At 36.7% G+C, this 21,960-nt stretch overlaps 1 protein-coding gene across 1 annotated transcript in view; it reads left to right on the forward strand.

Moving 5' to 3' along the window:
- KCND2 (potassium voltage-gated channel subfamily D member 2) overlaps window positions 1-13,045 on the forward strand; it is a 483,982-nt gene extending 470,937 nt beyond the window's left edge. Inside the window, exons 3-6 of the mRNA XM_028104940.2 lie at window positions 6,565-6,660; window positions 7,496-7,588; window positions 10,650-10,894; window positions 12,868-13,045. Of these exons, the coding sequence (XP_027960741.1) occupies window positions 6,565-6,660; window positions 7,496-7,588; window positions 10,650-10,894; window positions 12,868-13,045 (612 nt within the window). The remainder of the gene's footprint in view (window positions 1-6,564; window positions 6,661-7,495; window positions 7,589-10,649; window positions 10,895-12,867) is intronic.
- The last annotated feature ends 8,915 nt before the right edge of the window (window positions 13,046-21,960 follow it).

The raw sequence follows: 21,960 nt of genomic DNA on the forward strand, positions 1-21,960 counted from the left end.
TAGGGATACTTCCCTTCTTCTAGGCTCTTCCCCCAGCAAGTACTCTTCCTGCTTTCACTACCTGTCCCCACTCTTAAAAAGAATGCATCATTTACCCATTTCTAGCCATCTTTGATCATTTCTTAACTAAACACTGACCTTTGGGTGAATATAGAACTGTGACATATCTCCTTCAACCCCCATTGGTAATTTTGTTTTAATAGATTTATTTATTCACTCAGTTATTCAAAAAGTATTTATTGAGTAGAAAGTGTTTGCCAAAATAAAGCTGAGTTGATACAGTGACATTTGGTAGGGTTGATATTTTGAGTCAGGGAACCTACCCTGCTTTAAGTTACAAATCACACCAGTCTATCATCTGCATATTTACAAGGCTAACTTGTAAGTAATTATGTATAATAGTAATAGTAATTGGGGCGCCTGGGTGGCTCAGTCGTTAAGTGTCTGCCTTCGGCTCAGGTCATGATCCCAGGGTCCTGGGATCGAGTCCCACATCGGGCTCCCTGCTCAGTGGGAAGCCTGCTTCTCCCTCTCCCACTCCCCCTGCTTGTGTTCCTGCTCTCACTGTCTCTCTCTGTCAAATAAATAAATAAAATCTTTAAAAAAAAAAAAAACTGCCACAGTAAGGACAAAGCTAAAATCTTTAAAAAAAATAGTAATAGTAATTATAATTTTTAATAGTGCTAAGAGCAAAAACAACCCTCTCTAGATTTTCTAGTATATCCCAAGTGCTTTATATCCGTTATTTATATTTTCACAATCAACTCACAGAAGTGTTATTAATTCCATTTTCCAGATGACATGCTTATGCTTATACACCTATTGATTAAAGTCTAAGACAAGAAAATTCTGGCATCATTAGAGCTATGTATCTTTAGGAATTTTCCTATGGATAATTCTAAATACAGTGAGAAGTTTCGAATCAATGAACCAATGTACAGCCAAGGTACAATGAACGTAATTTTTTTTACTTGTCACATAAAGATGTTGACATTGATACAGAAAGAATTTACCAATACTCATTTATCACACTTTACTCTGGTGGTTCTCAAACTTTAGATTCATTGGAATCATCTGACGAGCTTGTTAAAATACAGATTGTTAGACCCACCCCCAAAGCATTTGATTCAGAATGTGCATTTCTAACAAGTTGCTAAGTGATAGTGATCCTGCTGGTCTGGGAACCATACTTTGAGAAACATTTGTCTAGGACATTCATTAATGTCCAAATAAAATAATTTTTATAGCATTCTAGAATAATTAAAATAAGTAATACCCTGTTAGAGCCTGAGTATGATCTCTCTTAGATTATCCAGCATTAAAAAGTATCACTCGGTCTCTACACCATATCTCTGTGGATAGCTAGATTTTATTGTCTGTAGTTTAAGAACCCCCATTATCAACACATGTAAGAATCTGGACATTATATACTTCTTGATCCACTCTGTGTTTCAGCCTTATTGAATTACCTACTTCTGCCCTTAAGTCTCCATTCCATTCCCATACCGCCTAATGTAGCCACCTGGCAAACTCCTACTCAGAGTGCAACACTCAGCTCACATATCACCCATTTAATGAAAATTTTCCTAAATGATGTGGACACCATTAATTGCTCTATTTTCTCTTCTCCCACAATATTATGCATACTCTGTTATCGTGTATTACGCTATATTCTCATCCATTCTTCTGAGTGCAGTGCCTGGCATAAAATAGGATCTAATATTTGTGTAATAAGGAAAGAATGAACAACGAGGTCTTGTTCACCTTGACAGCGTCCTCCATTTCTAGCATAGGGTGGACATTCTGAGGACCAGTTGAAAACAATGTTAGGAAGAATGATTTTTTATCTCTGGTGCCCTCCTACATCTTTCAGTTCTTACCTCTTCCCACTTAGAGAACTCTCGTTGCCCTCTCTTTCACTGACCCATACAGTGTCCCTTCCACTGACCCAAATGCCAACACGGGTTCTACCCAGCCCTGCCATCACCAGAATTCACCGAGCTCCAGAACCAGGTGGAAATCTTGTACTATCTTCCACTGATTTCCTCCCTCTCTCTCTTTTTATTAGTATTTGGCACTAAACTGCCTCATTTCCAGGAGAGCTATTTACCTTAACAAATGGAAAGATTCCAATAAATGTCTTATATTTGTAAAAGCTGATAAAGTTAATATGCTACCTCCACATGAGGCATTTTACTGAACCTTAAATGAAAGAAACAAGTCGAAGTAAAATTTCCAGAATAAATGGTACATGCAGTATGTGGGCTGATGTTTGAGGAGTAGCGAAGGCCTTTCTCCTCACATTATAAAGGAGAAAGGCCTTCGCTACCTCCCTTTGAAAGCTACCTAGGATACCTTTATTTTTCAAAAGTATTGAAAACAGTTTGTGATTTGGCAGCAACATGGTCCAATAACTTCTCACTATCTACCTCATACCTCATTTAGAAGATAGATCGCATTTAAGAACACTGCTATCTCAACAGTTTTTGGCTTATACTGTACATATTTCTCTGACTGGGTCCCCTGCCTCTGGTCCAGAGAATACATTGTAAAGTTATGTAATGTCGTTTGGTGCAATTAAAAAACAATCTACTTGCTGAAAAACTGCTACATACTAGCCTCTGACTACTCCACAATAAAAGGATTCTGTGTCAAATTAGCTTGAGAAAAATTATATACTATATCCCCCCCTTTTGTCTTCACAATGAACATCCACAATGTATGTTGTAAGGAATCTAACAGCAGAGAAACCTGTTTAACCTCTCAGCATTTCCCAAATTTTCTTGACCACAGAACCAGTTGTTCATTTCATTAGGTTGTTTGGATTTTACCCATAACACTTACTAGTTCCTTGAAACCCAATTTTGAGAAATCTTTCTGAGTTTAGAGAATTAAGAAGAAAACTGAACTTATGAAGAATTGAGATGTATGGGGAAAATGTGCTTATGGGACAGTTTATTTTTCCCAACACCACTGATGTTTCTCAAGGCAGATAAAGAATTCAGAAAATAACTTCAAAGCTATTTTTTTACACAGACAATATAAGCCTTTTGGTTTAATTAAAAATTTGGAAGCCTCCTATTTTCCAAATAGGCTAAAGTATTTACTGAAACCTTCCTCTCATTCCATAATATTTGCTGGTACTTGGCATGGCCAAGAAGTTGTATTTCCTACAAAACTGGGGGAGGGGGCTATGAGGAATACATTTCCTTTTACTAGTGGATGGTTTTCTTTTAACCTCCCATTTGCACAGCCACAGTTGCCAAGATTGTCATACTGAGTGGGTCAAAAGGAAAGTGATTTTCTAAAATACCTTTGTAAAAGAAATTTCCTCAATTACCTACCGAAAGCAAAGGTGTAATCACAGGTCATAAAAGCTAGCATTATCCAACAGACATTTGGTGTGGTGCTCCACAAGACCAATTAAACCAATTAAGTCATACAGTATTGTTGTAAAATGAAAGAAAAATCGTGATTGAAATTGAGATGGGAGGTTTTTTCTAACATAGTACATGGCTTAGCAAAATGGCTATTCTGTCTCTAAAACAACTGCTTCTTTTTTCCTAAGCTTAGAACGACTTCTGTGGCAGTGGTCACCACCATATGTAGGCTTTCCAATGTGGGAAATGCATGTCATTTTCCTTTGCTGGACAGTATTTTTGGTTAATGTAAATAAATTTCTCATTTATAAAAAAAATGTTTTCTAATACAGCTGCTAAATGCTTGGAGAATGACATAGGTGACACTAGTAGCTATGATATAGGCAAAGCAATTATATGCAGTAGTTATCAAAGGAAGGAAAAAAGGAGGGAGGGAGGGAAGGAGAAAGGAAGCGAAGGAGAAAAGGAGGGAGCAGAGACGAGCATCGGGAACAATGAGACCAGAAAAGGCACTGAATGTTTCAGGAAACCAGTGAGACTTTAGGATTCAAATTTCAGCAATAATCCTTTTCTGGAAACCAAAAGTATATTTAAATTGCTCATTTCTGAATTATTACATCAATTCAAAGTCATTTCCAAAGGTGCTTGTCACTTCCCATTGTTTTATCAAGACTGACCTGAAATCCTGGTTGCGCAGCACAGCTTTTGAAGTTAAAAATTTCCTACCTTCCACCTTCATTCTCTTGTATTGTCTCAGTCCTTTGAGTGATCTAAACAGTATGCTGTCAACAAAGAGTGAAATTTGTCTATTTTTCTCATCATTTATAAATATGATCTTTGTACAAAGTATTATTTTAACCTGGAATCGGCAAACAGGAAGAATAAATTCAGAGGAAGAGAGAAAGGGTGGAGTCGAGGCCCAGATGATATCTGAATGCTATTTTGAGAGCTTCAGACAGTCTCAGTGCTACTCTCAAACCCTGTGAGTGGAAAGGCATCTTGGTACAACTTTGGAGGGAAGTTTGGTAAAACCTATCAAACAAAACACATACGCACACCCTTTGATCTAGGAATAGTTCTGCTTCTGGAAATTTGTCTTGCAGATAAATTCATCATGATGTTCAAGGCAGGCAGTATAAGCAAAAGAGGCTTTAAAAAATTAATGGTAGTTGGCTGGCTAAATAAACGGTGCTTTATTCATTCGTATATTATATATTTGTAATGAATGAGATGGATCTATATATGTAGATACGGAAGGAGTTCCAATCTGGATTAAATGAAAACACCTGAGTACAAAGGAGTGGGAGGAGTATTGTCCCAACTGAGTAAAAATATGTGTGTATAGATGTGTGATTACATATATGTATATATACATATATATATATATGTATGTATGTATACACACACACCCACATACACACACTTACTTTTATATGCCTAGAAAATTTCTGGCAAGATTCTCTAGAAATATCACCAGTTGTTCCCCTGAAGTATAGAATTAAGGGCAGCTCCAGGGTCCAGAGAGACTTACTTATTTTTGATGAACTTTCATATTGATAAAATTTTGTCATATGTATATATTCATTTTCCATTTAAAAAATCTAGATAATTTTTAAATTTTTATGAAAAATTATCTAGATAATTTTTAAATTTTTATGAAAAATTATCTAGATAATTTTTAAATTTTTATGAAAAATTATCTAGGTAATTTTTAAATTTTTATTAAAAATTAATAAAATTTTGTCATATGTATATATTCATTTTCCATTTTAAAAAATCTAGATAATTTTTAAATTTTTATTAAAAAATTTTATTAAAAATTTTTATCCCAGGGCTCGAGACTACAGATAATATTTATCTGGGTTGTTTAGAATGTTAAAGAAGGAGTCTTTATGGGGTAATTCTATAAGAACTTAACCAAACTACCCCAGTTGTTTTCTTACATACTAGCTATACAATCATACAAACAGAATGTTCACCAAAATAGTGCCCTCCAGGAAGTGAAAACCAGATTCATTCCATGACTCATTCCAGATACAACAGCCATTCTAAAGGAGAATGGAATACCAGAAATCTGGCTAAACGGTCAGTTTGCTCAGTAATATCACTTTGGTGATCTCACTGTAACTGTGAGCAATCAAAGTAACCACCCTAAGCCCTCTAAATTGAAGAACATTCTCTATGCATAAATGTTTTAAAATTAAAAAATAATGTTATAAATCTCCTTGGAGTGGCTCACTATGCTCTCATTTCAACAATTCAAGAAAGAACTAGAAATCAGGGGTGCCTGGGTGGCTCAGTCGTTAAGCGTCTGCCTTCGGCTTAGATAATGATCCCAGGGTCCTGGGTTGGAGCCCCGCATCAGGCTCCCTGCTCCTCGGGAAACCTGCCTCTCCCTCTCACACCCCCGCCCCTTGCTTGTGTTCCCTCCCTCGCTGTGTCTCTCTCTGTCAAATAAACAAATAAATAAAATATTTAAAAAAATAGAAATCAGATAAGCATGCTCTAGTATGGACCAGTGTCAGTAGAAAAAGTGAATAAATCAAGAATTTTTTTTTTTTTTGAGACTCCATGTTATTCAGCATGGGGTCTACATCGCCCAATTTAACAAAATAATTGCAAAAAATAAATTGATATTTGAGAGTACAGGGTTTGTTTGTTTTTGTTTTTGTTTTTTTTTTTAACCTTTTAAAAGGCAGGAAGGAAAGAAGGAGGGAAGGAAAGAAGGAGGGAAGCAGGGAATTGGTTCCTGGAATGTATTTGCTATTTTCAAAAGGACATTAGTTTAAATGAAAATGATTTGGAAGCTGGTTTGCTAAGTCTTCATTTCATTAAGTTACTCAGATTGGGATAAGTGAAAATATAAAGGAATGCTGCCATTTTTTCTCTTAACACAATTGACAGAAACAATAATGAAATAACTTGATCTTACTCTAACGACTTAATTACAAGTCTTAAATGCATAACCCAACTCCAAAGTAGTTAATGGATCTTACTGAAGAAGTTAACGAAAATAAAGTACTCCAATGGTCAAAATGTAATTTTCCAATAATTCCATGTGAAAAGCTAGCATACTTTAAAAATTGTGTACTCTGACATTAGCATGACACAAGAGTGCATTCACTGTTTGTAGAAAACAATTCATAAGTATTAACACAACATTTATTTTTCTTCTGGCTTCTAGAAAGCCAGACTGGCCAGGATCCGGGCCGCCAAAACCGGAAGCGCCAACGCTTACATGCAGAGCAAACGGAATGGCTTACTCAGTAATCAACTGCAGGTACGGTCAAGCGTTTCACTTGTTTTAATGTTCGATTTATCAGTGTAATATTGATTTACTTCTATTTAACCGTATAACTTTATTGTGGGTAATTAGGAAAATGGCTACTCAAACAACGAAAGAGTCGTCTTTAAATAACCTTGCGCTCTACGGTCTTACTGGCTGTAGCGGGTTATGAAATATTGCCGGATTCAAGACTCCCACTCGTGACTGGGCAGTACTTCTTTACTATCTTATGTAAACAAGGGAAAGGTCAGAAATTCTCAACTCAAATACCTATTTTTGTTTCAAAACTATTTATGTTCTTTAAAATTGTTTTGAGCGGGTTAAGATGTCTTATTTCTTTATGGAGAGGGGACACCATTCAGTGTTATAAAGCTCACACGGTATGAAATACTAGAGAAACAGTAACTTTTACCTCAAAACTGTCCTTTCATATTTAGGATTCCAGTCATCGTGCCATCAAAATAGCTTTTATGTAGGTGAGCATGATCATGGTTTCAGGATTATCTAAGTACTAGATTAAATTTTATTTTCCAAAAAATATAGCTCCCAGGCTTTCAAAGGTAGTTGGGAGATGAACGGGGAAAAACTATTTAAATTTTCAATTCAGAGAGGCAAGTCTAAAAGGCCAGGCTGCTAATGTGACAGGAACATAAAGGCTGATTACCAAAATTAAAAGCAACTGCACATTTGTCCCTTTTTAGTTAAAAAAAAATTAAAATGCCATTTAATCTCAGGAAATAGGCTAGATCTCTCTGTGGAAATGTGTAGCTGAGGTTCTCATTGTTTGCAAATAAAATAGAAAGCACTTCTGTCTTCTGTGTGTTAACAGTCCTCAGAGGATGAGCAGGCCTTTGTTAGCAAATCCGGCTCCAGCTTTGAAACCCAGCACCACCACCTGCTTCACTGTCTGGAAAAAACTACGGTAAGGAAAAGGCGCGACTGTCCGCCCCTGTGCTGAGGAAGTAATCCCGTTTGCTTTTGTGAATACTTAATGCTCCCAAGTATGATTTCACTGTCTACATTACTGGAAAATATACTAAAAATGAAAAAAAAAAAAAAACCACGGATATTTGAAATTGCTTTGAAATACTAGAGTGACATTTCAACTTGGAAAGTATTTTAGAGAATTATCTAAAGTGTTTTTATCTTTAGTGGTTATCTTAACTTTAGTCTGAAATGTCAGTTTAATGCAGATGAAAAGTTGTTTCCCAAGAGGTGACTGCAGGTCCTACAAAATATCATTTTTCCCAATTATGAAAATGCTGATTAAACGAAAACCAATGTAATTCAAGTGTTCCTGACATCGAGATAAAAGGAATACCAATAGCACTAACAAAAAAATAGAGACTAACTGAATATAAGCTTTTCTTTCATTAACAGGTTGTAATGAACAAGATAGGTAATAAAAAACTGTGTTCCCATAGGAAAAATGACACATTTCATCACTGGCAAGCCCCTTGGAGCTGAGGCTTGAGTCTGCATTTCTCTGCTTAGAAGCTCTCAGATCTCCATGTTAGCAAAGGCACCGATTCCCTAGCTGGCTTGTCAAAAGGGGTCACAGTCTTTGACTACAAAGCAGAACAAAACTTTCACCATATTGGAATCAGTTCTGCTCACTCACTCCCCAGAGGTACATCCTAGTATTCTCAATTCCAACATATCACCCGTGCATTTTTTCATTTACTTATATAGTCATTCAACAAATTTGTATTGCTTGCCTACTACTTGGTAGACAGTGAGCCAGACCCTAGAGACACCATGAAGTCAGGTGTGCTCTCTGCCCCCATCAAGCCTCCACGGATGGGCCAAAACACCAATGTTCCTGGAGAAAGGTCATGAGCGCAGAAGGAAAAATAGGGCCCCAGTGCAGAGACACAAAGAAGGTGGAGCCATGAGGAGACAGGGTCAGACAAAGTTTCCTGGAGGAACTTGCAGGATGACTAGGAGCTATTTGACAAAGAAATGAAGGGGCTCAAAGGTGATGTGGGCACCAGAGAAAGGCTGGAACTCGGCCCCAGAGGAACTGAAAGAACTTGAGGATGATCAGAAGACAGGGAGTAGAGTGACCCAGGAGGAGACAGAGGAAGTCTAGATAATGGCTGGCCTTTGAAGGCATGTGAAGAATTTTGATCTTTATCTCATAATAAATGGAAAGTTATTTGAGGGCTTTAAACAGGGTAGTTACATGATTATATTTGCATTTGGTTTTTTTGTTTTGTTTTTACTTCATTTTTTTAAATTTTTTTGTTGTTTAAATGTTTTACTTATTTATTCATGAGTATCAGAGAGAGAGAGAGAGGCAGAGGCAGAGGGAAAAGCAGGCTCCCCACCTAGAAGGGAGCCCGATGCGGGACTCGATCCCAGGACCCTGGGATCATGACCTGAGCTGAAGGCAGACGTAACCATCTGAGCCACCCAGGCGCCCTATATTTGCTTTTGTAACTAATGATCCATAACTTACAGGATAAGGTCTATAGCTTAGGATAACTCTTTGAAAGGTAAACGATAACATTAACAGTCAAGTATATTTATCTCCGTGCTTTTTTATTTTCATTTTTTACTATTTTACCTTCTATTTTTACTATTTTACCTCTTAAATAAAAAATTATTTAACACCAGTTATTACTGTTTAAATTAAACTACCTACAGAAATAACCAGCAGCGGAAAGACTTCTTCACTTCCAGTCACTGATGTGATAAATTAGAATCTCATGTATTATATACTTGTATTATGTGTGTGAAATGTGCATTGTAAAAGAAGAAAACAGATTGTGAATCCTTTGTGAGCTATATTTTTTCCATAAGATTTGATATTGAAATTCATTTCTTAATGAAACTCTGTCTTATCTGGTCATATTATTCTCTGGACTTTAAACAGTGGAATCTTAAATTTCATTTACTTCAAAATGCTTGTCTCAGCAAAGAAATAGCAAAATGAGTAACGAAAACAATACATCTTTGCTGTTGGCCAGTGAATTGTTTCCATTGTTTCACTAATATTTTAGGATGAGAGATGGTTACGTGGAATTTGGCATGTGCAAAGCCTTCCATTACAAGATTATTCCCACCTACACAAAGAAAAAAAATAGTAATTGAAGTCGCTTTCCTGCAGTTCAGACCAAAATGTTTTCCCTTATCTTTATGAGTGGAATTCTTATATAGGCATTTTAGGAAGTGATGCTTTATTAAATATTCCAAAAGCAAAATTTGCACTGTGGTTTGTCTAAAATGTGGCATGTGAAATGATGCCCGTCACTGTGTGCCTCTTGGCTGGAAGGACTCTGAATGGAGGGAGAGGTGATGCTGTATCATGAAGATAAAGGAGACCTCCGAGTTCAGTGCTAACTTACCCTCTGGATCAAACACAAAGTGGCACATTTTGCAGTATTTTACCTATTTAACTAATAAGTCACTTGTCTATACACTGGGAATTTCAGAGGAGCCTCTAAAGAAATAGAAGGTATCTTCGGGATCTCATTTTCTAATTAAAAGACGTTTTCAACCCCACATGAAAATATTTGCTAATATATAACAGACAATCTAATTTGGGGCATCCTATTAAAATAGTCTCTTTTCCATAATTCCAACCTATTTAAAAAAGAAAAGTCCATGTGAATTGACACATTCACCGTGAGCAGCACTGTCTTATATGCATTTTCAAGAGTTTTCTTTTTCCTTTCCAGAAATGATGTTTCAATTAACACGGGGTATTTCAAGATCAAGTTAGTCCATAAAGAGATCCTAAATCAGCCTGCAGATGTCCATCTCGAGGGCTGACTAGGGAGATTTTATTTTCGCACAAACGCCAGCATGAGGTGACTTCAATAGTCCAGGCTTTATGAAAATGGTCTTAGTTGCCCAGTGGATCGTCTCAGTGTACGGGCGTGTTTGAGTTTTTTTAAAAATAAAGCCATGCATCTCCTTTCTTAACGTTAAAATGCGTTTCTCTGCCTCCTTCTTGCGTTCTCACCGCTGCGGAACAGAATCACGAGTTTGTGGATGAGCAGGTCTTTGAGGAAAGCTGCATGGAAGTTGCGACCGGAAACCGGCCTTCAAGCCACAGCCCCTCTCTCTCTTCGCAAGGAGTCACCAGCACTTGCTGTTCACGACGACACAAAAAAACCTTCCGCATCCCAAATGCCAATGTTTCCGGAAGCCACCGGGGCAGTGTGCAAGAACTCAGTACGATCCAGATCAGATGTGTGGAGAGAACCCCGCTGTCTAACAGGTACCCGAGGTGAATGTGTGTGGGCATACACACCTGTGCTCCCTCCCAGGGCATATCTGCACCTGCATGCACGTTGCTGCTTGGGTGTATTTGGCAATTTTTGGTATGCGGGGAGGGGCGGGGCGGGGGGGAGAGTACTTTTTATTTCTTTATTTATTTTTAACTAATATACCTTAGAAGCACCATGGCATCTAAATCCTAGTTCCTAGGGTTTAGAATGAGACAAGACCAATACCACGTAACTAGTAGGAAAATGGATCCGCTATGACACTCCTGGAGTCAGGCGTAGCTGTTGTATAGCATGGCGTGTAAAAGGAAGCCAAGATGGTCAGGCATGCACAACCGTACTTCTGCCTCTTTCACTCCACAACTTTTTCCTATTTGAGCAGACAGCTTTATAAGGAGCCCCCTTTGTAAATGCAAGGAGCCTGAAGTGATAGATAGTCAACACTACTAGCGGAGACAAATTAAATTGACATTGATCCCATTGAAAACTACTCAGCAGTGCCTAACAGTACATCAACACCTTCAATGTAAGAGTGAAAAAGAAAACCATGCCTACACAAATCTCTTGAATCAATATATAATTTTGATCATAAAGATATTTTGGCCCACAACAAACACAAAAATCAATCCAATACAAAAAAAAGATAAGTGAAATGCTAAAATTGTTCACGTCTGGTTCGTTCATGGACAATTGAAGTGAAATTTTTCTGTTGGCATTTGCCTTGGCTTCTCTTTCTTTGCTATTTGTTTTTACCACAAACATGTATGTGTCATAAAAAGGAATCCATTTAAACTATACAACTCATTAAAACAATCAATTTCTGCCAACATAATTTTGCTTTGTTCTTCAAATTAAATAGCTATGTTTTTATATTAACAATCCATTAATTCAGTGCTGCTCCTTTGTTCTCATTCAGCAATCTTTGTGAAAAACCTGGATGACATTCTGAATTCAGGCTATGTTGATTTACATAAATCAGATGTCTCTGGGACCAGAATATTAAATTTTGGAACAATGAAAGATTTCTGTCTCTAAGATATTCTACCTCTGCATTGTTTTAACATCCATTCCAAAATTAAGTAGAAAGCAGAGAATTGTTCAGAAAGAAAATGTTAAGACAAAAACATCTTAAATGGGCGCCTGGGTGGCTCAGTTGGTTAAGCAACTGCCTTTGGCTCAGGTCATGATCCTGGAGTCCCGGGATCGAGCCCCACATCGGGCTCCTCCCTCTGACCCTCTTCCCTCTCGTGCTCTCTATCTCTCATTCTCTCTCTCTCAAATAAATAAAATCTTAAAAAATAAACATCTTAAATAAGATTTCCATGAAAATAAGGTAATTAGATTTAAGCAATTATCATCCTATGGTATACCCTCCTTGTTCCTCTCCCCTTTTCCCTCCATCCACATGGAGTATAAAACTCATGCAAGAATACCACTTGGGAAAATCTTGAATTATCGATAATGGCTAATTTTTTAGAGGTTCTTAAAATTGGCTTTAAGAGCTTTAAGGGCATCGTCTTTCCCCAAGAGACAAGATAGTAAAATGACTCCGTGGTGACAAGAACTGAAACACATTCACAGATCGTTGAGGTGCATCTCTTCCACATGAGCATCTCAAACCTCTCAGAGGTCCTGTCTTAAAGACAACGATTTTACTTTGCTCGACCCAGGCTTTCCAAAACTGACCCGATTCTCTTTCTTGCATTTTTGTAGAAAACATTTTGAGAAACACCGATTGAACCAAATTGAGCTGGTTTTTAGACACTTAGTTAATGTTAATGACCTGGCTAATGTTCACTTCGACATATATTATTAGGTTTGGTACTTCATTTTTAAAAAAGTCATGGTGACTGGTCTCAGATATTTAACATGTTACTGATAGACATGAAAATGCATCCCTCAGTTGTAAGGAAAACATTGTTTCAGTAAACAACTTACTTTTTAAAATCTATTTCTTCCTCACCAGCCGATCCAGTTTAAATGCCAAAATGGAAGAATGTGTTAAACTAAACTGTGAACAACCTTATGTGACTACAGCAATAATAAGCATCCCAACACCTCCAGTGACCACCCCTGAAGGAGACGACAGGCCAGAATCTCCCGAGTACTCAGGAGGCAATATTGTCAGAGTGTCTGCTTTGTAAGACAATTGGAACCAGGTCTAAGAAAATTTGAGCTCTGGCTGTGGAAAGAATTCCAATGTGGAAGAAAGAAGAAATAAATAAACCTTTTGCAGATGAAAACAGCAAAGCAAGAAGGTTGGCAGTGAAATAAAAAACAAAGCTTCCAAACCTGAGGATGGAAATAAAACCACCAAATGGCATTTCTAGACAAAGTTGACCTGTTATACAGAGGAAGAAGTCTGTGACCCTTTGACTTTGTGAATGAGCACAAGGAAATGCCACCTATTGATGCTTCTTATGATCTGAACTCTTTTTTAATAAAATAAATAAAACAAATCTTTGAACATAATGTTCCAGTTGAATGCAAAACAAAAAAATATGGAAAACATTTTGATAAAAATTTTTCCTGTTAAAACCATGAACATTGGCTATGATGAAGATTATTACGTGTTAAAAAAAAAACTCCTACGACACATTTGTATTGACTGAAGGAAACCATCATAATGCATGCTAGAATTCTTTGAAGCAGTGATTTCAGTGTCCTTATGTTGTCTTCAGAATAGGCATGATAAACTATAATCGTAGAAAGGGGGAATTTCTGTGCACTTACAACAAGCTGATTGTTCATGTTCTGTGGTGGGCTGTGCCAATAAACTCCTTTTAGAGCTGCGGTATTTCTCATGGGGATGCTCATTAGTAAATCTAAAGTGTTCAGATAGTTCAGTATTAATTATCGTTTTACCTTGCACCTAGATACTGTTACAACTGCAATAATTCATTGTACACCTGTTGTATCAGGAATCAGGATTTTTTGTTGTCGTACTTTCCAGATCTTCATAGATACAGTAAGAGCCACGTTCATAGAAACACTTCTGGTGTGGCCAGGTTTTAGATAACTTTTTAATCCAAAACTATTGTGCCATAAATGTTTTTCAGTAATATCCTTTGGTCGACTGTGTCCCCGTGACAGTGCATTACCTGTTCTTGTACTTCTATAGCACCTTTCTATTGGGTTTGTCGTCATCAACTGGACTAACGTTTTGTAGTTCAAATGACTTTCCTACTTTTGTATTCCCCAGCATATTACCTTGTAAGTAGATTACTATCATCAATCCCCTTGTCAAAAATTAGGAAAAAGGAGTTGACATCTATGAATGATCTCTAACCTCTTTGCTATTAGGGAAAAGCCCAGACACTGGATATATCACTATGTGTTTCAGGCAAAGAGTAGGCTGGGATTAATATCACAAAATCAGTGATCCCAGAATATCGTTTGATGTATTATTTATTTTACTTTAGATCTTGAATACATTGAGAATAACTAATGTGAATTGAAATGCAGAGATTAAGAACTAGAGTGCTTTATGTAGCAATGTTTGATGAAAGCACGCTTTCTACGCCATTGGAGAAGGTCGCACAAATTTATCTGAGAAAGTCTCCTGTATACTGCAAGGAGCAATTTTCTCCACTAAACCAGGAGGACAGGAGTTTGATGATGCAAAGTTGATCTCTGTGTACATTTAAGTGAAAAGTCTTTATACCTTTTCACCTTTAAAATATATCAGCAGACATGTCTGCATGTGACAGTGTAAAAAAGTTTAATGTCAAATGAAAAGTTTTCTTCATTCCAAACAACCACCGTAAGAAATGACGTTTAGCTTCCATACATGGAAAGAATTAATAATTATCCCTCTACTGTAGAGATTTTAAAATGCTTATCATAATTTATCATAAAAAGGAATTAATCCAACCATTTTCAAGTAAAGCCAGAAATTCTTGCTTCCCATTTCTAGAATAGCTTCTAGAACAGTGCTGTGCACATGGTAGATCTTAATAACCATTTGCTGAATAAAAGTAAGATACACTCTACTATCTCTCGGGAAGAACTGGCTTTATTCCTAGTATGTCTTTTAAAAAGTTACTAATCTTCCTGGAGCGTGAATATTAACAATTATATTAACACCTGCCTCATGTCACTTTATGCTTCTAGAGCAAATATAGTGAAACATCTTTGATGGCATTTGTTGAAAAAATTTTTTTAAAAAGTAGACTAAGGAAACCACAATCAGGAATACGTAGGTCTTTTGATTCCCAATGAAAAGTTCTATTTTCATGTTCTTAATACTACATTTTAAAAAATGCAGTTAGATTATTTCAGTTGACAATTCTGTCTCCTTTTCAACTTATCATTTATCCCAAACTATTAATTCCTTTAGATTTTTGGAAAAGAAAAAAAAACTTTTTGGTGTTTTAGGTGATTTAAAAATATACTGTGTTGGTGGTGAATGACTATTGATGACTGTATGTTAAGTGCATCTGTATTGTAAGTGAAATGTAATTATTTCTGTGTACCATATGGAGTAACCAAGATCATTGTTTTTGACAATTTTGTTTGAAATTCATATATCTTATTTCAAAGGATAGCATAATATCTGCATTATGCTGGAAAAAAAAATAGACCTTTGGAGAATACTTAAATAAAACATGTGCATGCTTGAACAGGACAACATGGTTAGCTGTTGCTCTTTTTTCTTAGACTTCCTTCCTTTCCAAAATCTAAGATGTGTCATACCCATATGTGGGAGAACCTTGTAACATGTACAAACACAGAACCCATTGATTGTAACACTTAAGTCTAGTCTAAATAGACTTAATAATAGACTAATCTAGATAGTAGATTTCTGCCAACAGTGGGAATTTAGGAGAGACATTTTTAAAAAACAGTTAATATCATTTAAAGATATAAGAGTTCCATTGCTTTAGATGATCCTTTTTGGAAATCTCTTGGCAACTACAACTCCATAGCTACTAATTAATTAAGTATATTACAAGGTTTTGTTGGTCAATACCCAAAAGAGGTAGTATGGTTACAATCAGTTGTTTTTATATATGTGATACTTTTAGATAGAGTGCTCTCTGCAGGGTGTGACCCAGTTTATTAGCCTACACCCTATGAGCTACATGCCTTTTGGACAGTGTGGACCAGAGAGAAGGCTCTTGTGTAAACCTTATATACTTCTTGACTACTGCTATTTGAGTCAAGCAAAGTGAAGCTCTGAGGTAATAACTTTGGTCAGAACTCAATCAGATTCTTAGTCAAAGATTCTTTTCTATTTAGGGAAACAAAGTGATTTATTTGTCTAGCTGTATATATGTGTATATATGTATATTTATATATATTTATTCAGATATATATGCATAGATTTTTTTTTAAAAGATTTTATTTATTTATTTGAGAGAGAATGAGAGATAGCACGAGAGGGAAGAGGGTCAGAGGGAGAAGCAGACTCCCCGCTGAGCAGGGAGCCCAATGTGGGACTCGATCCCGGGACTCCAGGATCATGACCTGAGCCGAAGGCAGTCGCTTAACCAACTGAGCCACCCAGGCGCCCTATGCATAGATTTTTATTCATTTTTTTAAGATTTTATTTATTTATTTTTGGTGGAGCGAGAGAGATAGCCAGTACAAGTGGGGCGTAGGGACAGAGGGAGAAGCAGACTCCCCGCTGAGCATGGAGCCCAATGCAGAACTTGATCCCAGGACCCTGGGATCATGACCTGAGCCGAAGGCAGATGCTTGACTGACTGAGCCATGCAGGCGCCAGGTTTTTATTCATTTTTTAAAAACATGCTCATCTGATGGTTTCTCTTTAGTAGGAAACAAAAAGCACAGAAAAGTTAAGGGATTATTAGAAGAGGGAAAACACGAAGTAAATAGTGTAGTACAGAGAGTGATTTTAAATAGTGGTAACTAGTGATCCTCTTGGTGGGATAGTCTCCTTTTTTTCCTTGTTAATTCTTTTCTTTTATAGTCCTTGATTTATTGAGATGCCAATCCTGCGTTAAAAAGGTTTAACACAGCTCCCCATTCCTTCAACTGAGTTACAGTGTTGGCTTGGAAATAGGCTCCAGGGAGTTATATCAATGTCTGCCAGCACCATTACTCAAAAGAATAAGAAGGGTTCTTGATATCAAATACATGACTCCTCAGAGTTTCATAAGAAAGGTATCTCCTCTTCCCTGGAGTGTTATTATGTTTGTTTTATTAACTCGCAGGTACAAAAATGGTTATTGCTCTGCACTGTGTAAATTTCATCAGAATTTTCAACACAATTGTGTAGGCACACTGTATTTTTTGAAAAAAAAATAAGAGCTTAAGTTGGACCTACATCAGCTGGTTGTGTTTAGGGTAGTAAAACATTCTCGAAAGATATTTTACTTTTAAGGAATTATTAGTTTTGAACAGCACATTTGCTCAAGACAATTATAAAATATATTTATTGCAAAAAGTTTTTAGTGGGAATAATATTACATCCACACTTTCTAATTCTTTGTTCTTTACTGTCCACTTTACCTTTTCCCTCCTTTCTCTTCAAACACTAATCATTCCTTTACTAGATTATTCTCTCCCTTTCCCTAATCATTTCCCCCTCTTTTTTATATGGAAATGCACTAGGTACCTACTGTCCATTTTACATATAATTCAAATTCTTGAGTGCATCACATGAGCCAGACATTGTGATGGGTGTTGGAGAAATGGAGATTAAAAATCCAAACCAAATCCTCCTCGAGGAATTACATACTGGAAAATAGCTTGACATACTCTCTGCTTTACACTGCTATTCATAATCCTACACTACAAGTATTTTTCTCTCTGCCATATTAATAGTCATATTTTTCTACTTCAATCTCCTGAAAACGTGTTTTGAACAGAGGCTACATCAAGGTAATATTCTTCAAAGTACTTTCTAAAACCCTGTCATCATATGATTAAAATCCTCTTTCTTTAGGCCATGCTCCTCCCTCCATGGGGGTGCAGGGAAAGGGCACATGAATTCCCTACCTACCTGCTTGGAGAAAGATTAGAAAACAAGACAAGGCAAAATAAAACAGGAAAAGAAGCAGAACTTGACATTTACAATTTGAGCGTGGTAAAAAACTAGACTTCCCCAAGTTTCCCCTCTGTCCTTCCTACCATAGTTTCAGGGGATATAAAGAAAGTTATTAAAGGAATTTTGCAGGAAGAGTACCACATAAACTGCTGTGGATCCTAATGCCCCACTTCAAATTTATTCATCTGATTAATCCCACTGAAATATCTGAGAGAGAATCTGACAACAGACCAATAAGTCTAGAGAGAAAGGTAAGTTTATCATTAGCAGCACTCACATAAAGGTGGGCCCATGTGGTCTGTGTCAGTTCCAAGGGATGAGGCTGGCTGAAGAAGGGCATTGAAGGATGGGTACCAAAGATGTGGAGAGAAATTTGGAGGAACCCCAGAACAAAGATGGGGGTGTTGACAAGGGCTACAAGTTGGTAGAGAGGCGTCCTTGGGTTTTGCTTCTAAGTTCAGCCTTCTTGGCTTTGATCAAGTTAGAGTTTTGTTAGAGCTACAAATTGTAACACCAAAAGGTATTTATCTTAAGCTATGATCAGTTTTTAATATTCAAGCATCGACAAATTGCTCAGAGGTCTCCTGGGCTCCCTGTACAACGGAGAACAAAACCCTAAAAGAACAGAATAAGGAAGTGGTGCTGAGAAATGGGAGATTTGAAAGAGCCAAATATCTACCCTCGAACTTGGGTAGATGAATCTTAAATTTTCCAACCAGAGGCAGTGGATACAAAATTTTCTTTTCTTTTCTTTTTTCTTTTCTTTTCTTTTCCTTTTTAAATAGAGAGTATGAGCAGGGGAGTGTCAGAGGGAGAGGGAGCAAGAATCTCAAGCAGGCTCCACACTCAGCAGGGAGCTGGAAGCAGGGCTGGATCCCAGGACCCCAAGATCACAATCTGAGCAGATATCAAGAGTCCAATGCTCAACTGACTGAGCCACCCAGGTACCACTGGATATAAAATTTTCAAAAGTAAAAATGTCATGCACATCACAAGTTTACATAGGACTTAATCTGGACTTCGTGAGCATTATGTTTATTCCAAGCTCCCCTAGTAAGGAACCAATGTACAAACCACAGAAGTAAAACCCAAATGTGTCCTTTCCAATACACAGTTCCTTTCTTCTGTAGGTTTGCAGTGAACACTAAACAATAATGATTATAACCATCATGAAAAGATAACAATGGTAATAATGACTGCTAACTTTTATTGTGTTCTAAATATATACCAGCACTGTGCTCATCACTTCATGGGTATCAGTCCATTAGGTGATTGCATGAGCCACATTTCTGTTGAGAAAACTTTAACACTAAAAAATGATGGCTCTGGATATTCTAATTCATATGCTATACATTTTTAAATTAAATCATGTATTTCTGTGACAGAGTTCTATTTTATAGAAATACACATGCTCTTTCTTTCTTTCTTTCTTTCTTTCTTTCTTTTTTTTTTTTTGGTGTAAAACAAAACTTAAAGAAAATGGGGGCAGGAAGAAGCTTGGTTAAATCCATGCTGTATTGGTTACAATGTCATTACCAAAGACAATCAATTTTTCTTCCCATTTTCTTTGTTCTAAACTTCTCTTATCTTGAAAAATGTGCTACTAATAATTATTCGTGATTGACTATTGGTGAATTAAAATAAAAATGGAACCTAGCTGAGAAATACATTAGTGTCCTAATTGACAAAGATTTTTCCAACATTTCCGTAGCACGGCATGCACACTGAGATAATTTTCCAGTAACAGAGAGAACATCCATTATCAGGGTACTTGTGTGGTATAGTCAGTGAAGCATCTGACTCTTAGTTTCAGCTCAGGTCGTGATCTCAGGATCATGGGATCAAGCCCCACGTTAGGCTCTGGGCTCAGCACGGAGTTGGCTTGAGATTCACTCTCCCTCTCCCTCTGCTCGTCTCACTTGTGCTCGCCCTCTCTCTCTAAAATAAATAAATCAATAAATCTTAAAAAGAAAGAACATCTATTATCTCACACTTGCTCCCCTTTTTGAACAAGGCCTGCTAAAATTTTCAAGGTTGTTGATCAAGAATGCTAACTGTAGCATCTCATTGGCCCATAGTCTATGTCCTAGAGCCTTATAATAATGGAACAGAAATATTTTGGAATTAAGGTCAATAACCACAATTCCCATCCTTCCTTATCTTTTGTATCTTCTTCAGATTCTTGCAGGCAAAAATTCCAGAGGATGACCATGAAGTGCCTACTGACATTTAATACCATGTGCAAAATAAGGTGCAGAGAGATCTGGATAGGCAAAATAACCGCATAATTCAGTATCCCAAATTAATATGATACAATTTAAAATATCCTTGGAGTGTTACATTCTCACAAAGAATTCCAAAATTTTTCTGTAGGTCCTTGATATTTTTTTATTTTTTTCTCATAAAATAGAGAGCTTCAATAAAGGTGTAAACACAGACATTTGATTTATATAGAACTGTAGAAAATTTAATGTACCTTTGAAAATGGTACTTGGGATATAACTACTTGTCATAAAACTTCTTCTCTGGGCTTCATCGTTTGCTTGTTTTATGTTCCAAAATAACATTGGGCTATTAATAATATCTCTTTACCTTCCATCTCAATCTTTCCTTTCCTACTTCTCAATAGGTAAATGTGTTAGTCATCGTAAGTATTAAGTGTGTTCAAAACTTCTTTTCCATGAAAACTTAAGTTGAAACTATGATTAAAAAGAAATGTATAGAAAATTTAGTATTACATACGGTTTATCACTGTCAAATCCTACTGAAAGTGATAATGAAGGGTAAAAATTCTCATTTCTGTTTTTTACCAAAGTGGGAATATACAGCAGGTAAACCTAAATGTAAAAAAAAAAAAAAAAAACACACTATATTTTGGAAAAGGAGACATATATATATAATATCAGCTGGCTCCACTAGTATCTAAAATGAAATGCTTTATTCATCCAAATATGGGTGGGCCCACTAATGAAAGAAATGGAGCCACCTGTGACTAGAAGAACCTGAAACCACATACTGTTTGGAAGATGCAGGGTTTGAAAGACCAGATAAATTTAACACCATGTCTGCTTCTTTGTGTATCTTCCCTAGTATTCAGTTCCCTGGCCACGATTCTGAGAATGCAGTTTGATTATTCTGCATTCTATTAGACATAGATTATGAATTTTGTAGGATTATCTGAAATTAATTCATTTCCCCCATCACGTAGAGCCTCAAATTATAACAAGTATCTCAACATACATTTAGACTGAATGCTAAAACAATAATAAACTCAAATTTGGTTAAGGCCATCAGTCAAAAGGTGAGGGTATAAATGCCTCAGTTTGTGTGTCTGAGTAACTCTGATTCTAATTAGATATATTTCTATAATAATTCCTGACTCTAGTCAAAATTTAAATACAAATGAACTTGAAATTTACTATTGTTTATTTTTAAATAGTTGCATTTCCCTTTCTCATAACAGAGGAGAATATATTTGATGTTCAAAATATATTAGAGGAGCATAGCCTCAACAAATGGCTTTTACAATATAAGAGAAAGCCAAACAAATAAGTGAATGTAAGCATCCAATGCATTTTTCTTTTTTTTTAAAGATTTTATTTATTTATTGGATAGAGAGAGAGACCGCGAGAGAGGGAACACAAGCAGGGGGAAGGGGAGAAGGAGAAGCAGGCCTCTCGCTGAGCAGGGAGCCCGATGCGGGGATCGATCCCACAACCCTGGGCCAAAGGCAGAAGCTTAACCACTGAGCCACCCAGGCACCCCCCAATGCGTTTTTCAAAATAGAAACTTGTAAGGTAATATAAAATACTACTATAAAAAATAAGTTCTTAAGAAATGTCTTGTATGTACATTTCTATTTTTAATCATAGATGACTATATAATTTATGTAGTGGTTCTATTATGAAGTCTCTTATGTCTCCAATAAAACTCAGGAGAGAAATGTTGGAGGGAGGCGTACACACACACACACACACACACACACGCACGCACGCACACACACGCATGCACACGCTGAAACAAGCAGAATGTGGAGTTCCACTT

Source organism: Eumetopias jubatus, unplaced genomic scaffold (genome assembly GCF_037043125.1).
Source record: "Eumetopias jubatus isolate StellerSeaLion01/CBP00866 unplaced genomic scaffold, mEumJub1_p1.0 scaffold_14, whole genome shotgun sequence".
Lineage (NCBI taxonomy): Eukaryota > Metazoa > Chordata > Mammalia > Carnivora > Otariidae > Eumetopias > Eumetopias jubatus.